The 1,764-nt window shown below is 58.8% G+C and overlaps 1 protein-coding gene across 2 annotated transcripts in view; it reads right to left on the bottom strand.

Moving 5' to 3' along the window:
* Window positions 1-620, bottom strand: part of UPK2 (uroplakin 2) — a 7,941-nt gene extending 7,321 nt beyond the window's left edge. Inside the window, exon 1 of one of the 2 annotated variants that reach the window (XM_011964903.1) lies at window positions 498-620. In XM_011964903.1, the coding sequence (XP_011820293.1) occupies window positions 498-573 (76 nt within the window). In that variant the 5' untranslated portion in view covers window positions 574-620. The remainder of the gene's footprint in view (window positions 1-497) is intronic. The other variant, XM_011964904.1, reaches the window with a different exon arrangement.
* Window positions 621-1,764: the final 1,144 nt, after the last annotated feature.

The following is a 1,764-nucleotide window of genomic DNA, read 5'->3' as shown; positions in this document are numbered from 1 at the left end:
GGGGACAGCAGACCAGAGAGGCTTGAGATGTTGAAGTCTGATGGGAGGCAGGAGGGAGCTCCAATGGGGATTGGCCCCCTCCTGGCCAACAGATCTGGCCCTGTCCCATTGGAGTCATCTCCCTTTCCACTCTGTGAACCCTGGGCAGAACAGCCAGGCCTGTGCCGGTGTGACCACCAGGTGGCAGGCTTGGGCTGCAGAAGCTGCACCCTCCACCAAGCGGTCCCCAGAGCCAGATCCTGGATGCCAGGAGCCGGGCAGCGCCCAGCCTCACCCCTACCTGCAGCCTTGGGGGATCCTTGCCCACATGTCTCTGCCTCCTAGGTCTGGAGGAGGATCAAGAGTGTACCCTGAGCCCAGTGTCTGATACCCAGTCACTGCCATCACCAGCTCTGACTCCCAACTGTCCAGACCTCTCTTTGAGAGCCCTGGAAGGTACAGTGCTCCCTGTCCAGGTCCCCAGCCCCCTTCCCACCCCTGCCAGAGATGGAAGAGACCTGCAATCCCTGGGGACAGCACAGCCAGCAGAATCAGGATCAAGGGCAAGGTCTGGATGGGCAGCAGGGGTGCCATGCTGGGCTGGGAGGTAGAACAGGTGCTGGCAGGCTGGGGTTCCTGAGGCAAGTGAGGCCCTGCCCCTGGGATGGCTGATTTTGTCCTGGGGGTGGGAGGGGCCGGAGGGGAATCCAGTCCAACCTGCCCCTTGGGCCCTATGGCCTCAAAGGGGTAGGGGGAGCAGACAGGTTTTTCAGGATGGGGAGCTGGCCCTCAGGCCAGGAAGGGGGACGCCCTGGCTGGATCCTGGTGGCGTAGCCAGCTGCCGAGAGCTGGGTAACTAAGGTGGGGAAAGAAATCACCCCTTCTTCTGGGACTCCCATGCGTAAGGCAGTGTTCCTGTGTGCACGGGCATCTGGAGCCTGTCCTGTCCCTGGGGGACTGCTCCCCCAATGTGGTGGGTGTCTTTCCCCACCCCTCAGAAGGGTGATGAGTTTGGAAGTTGCCCCAGTATGTAGGAAGAGAATACTCCAAGGGGCTACTGAAAGGGCCTTGAGTGGGCAAAAATGGGAGAGAAACATTCTGGTGGGGAGGGGCAGCAGACCAAGGGTTTTAATTATTGGAGTGCACTGAGGCTCAGGTACTGCTGCTCTGGGAGAGGCAGGGGCTGTGGGGGCCAGGGAGCACATGCGGTTTCAGATTCCTCTGGAGGGTGGGGACGAAGGTGGCCATAGAAGACTTCTGGAGAGACCAGAGAGACAGATATTGACCCGGCCAGCAGGGGTAGGGGGTGTGCACAGTCAGCCTTGGGCAGCAACCATTTGTTGAACTGAGAATGAAGGAAAGAGACCTCGTAAGAGAACAGGAAAAAGAGAGAGAACTTTCTGACTGCCTCCTCCAGCCCTGGGCTACGTCAGAGAGAAGCAGAGGAGTTCTGAGCAGAGGGAGAGGAGACGAGTCAGGACTTCTTCTGGGCCCTGGGCAGGGGTTCTGTGTGCTTCGTTGTAGGCCTACAGCCATCCTGGGTGGTAGATGGTATTGACTTCCTTTTGTAGAAGTAGAACTGAGGCCAGGCACGGTGGCTCATGCCTGTAATCCCAACACTTTGGGAGGCCAAGGTGGGAGGATCACTCGAGGCCAGGAGCTCAAGACCAGCCTAGGCAACACAGAGAGACTGATCTCTATTAAAATAAAAAAGAGATCGGCCAGGCATGGTGGCTTACGCCTGTAATCCCAGCAGTTTGGGAGGCTGAGGCGGGCGGATCACCT

The sequence above is a fragment of the Mandrillus leucophaeus genome, unplaced genomic scaffold (assembly GCF_000951045.1).
Source record: "Mandrillus leucophaeus isolate KB7577 unplaced genomic scaffold, Mleu.le_1.0 Scaffold71, whole genome shotgun sequence".
NCBI classification, from domain to species: domain Eukaryota; kingdom Metazoa; phylum Chordata; class Mammalia; order Primates; family Cercopithecidae; genus Mandrillus; species Mandrillus leucophaeus.
This window is presented reverse-complemented; position numbering and strand designations above follow the sequence as displayed.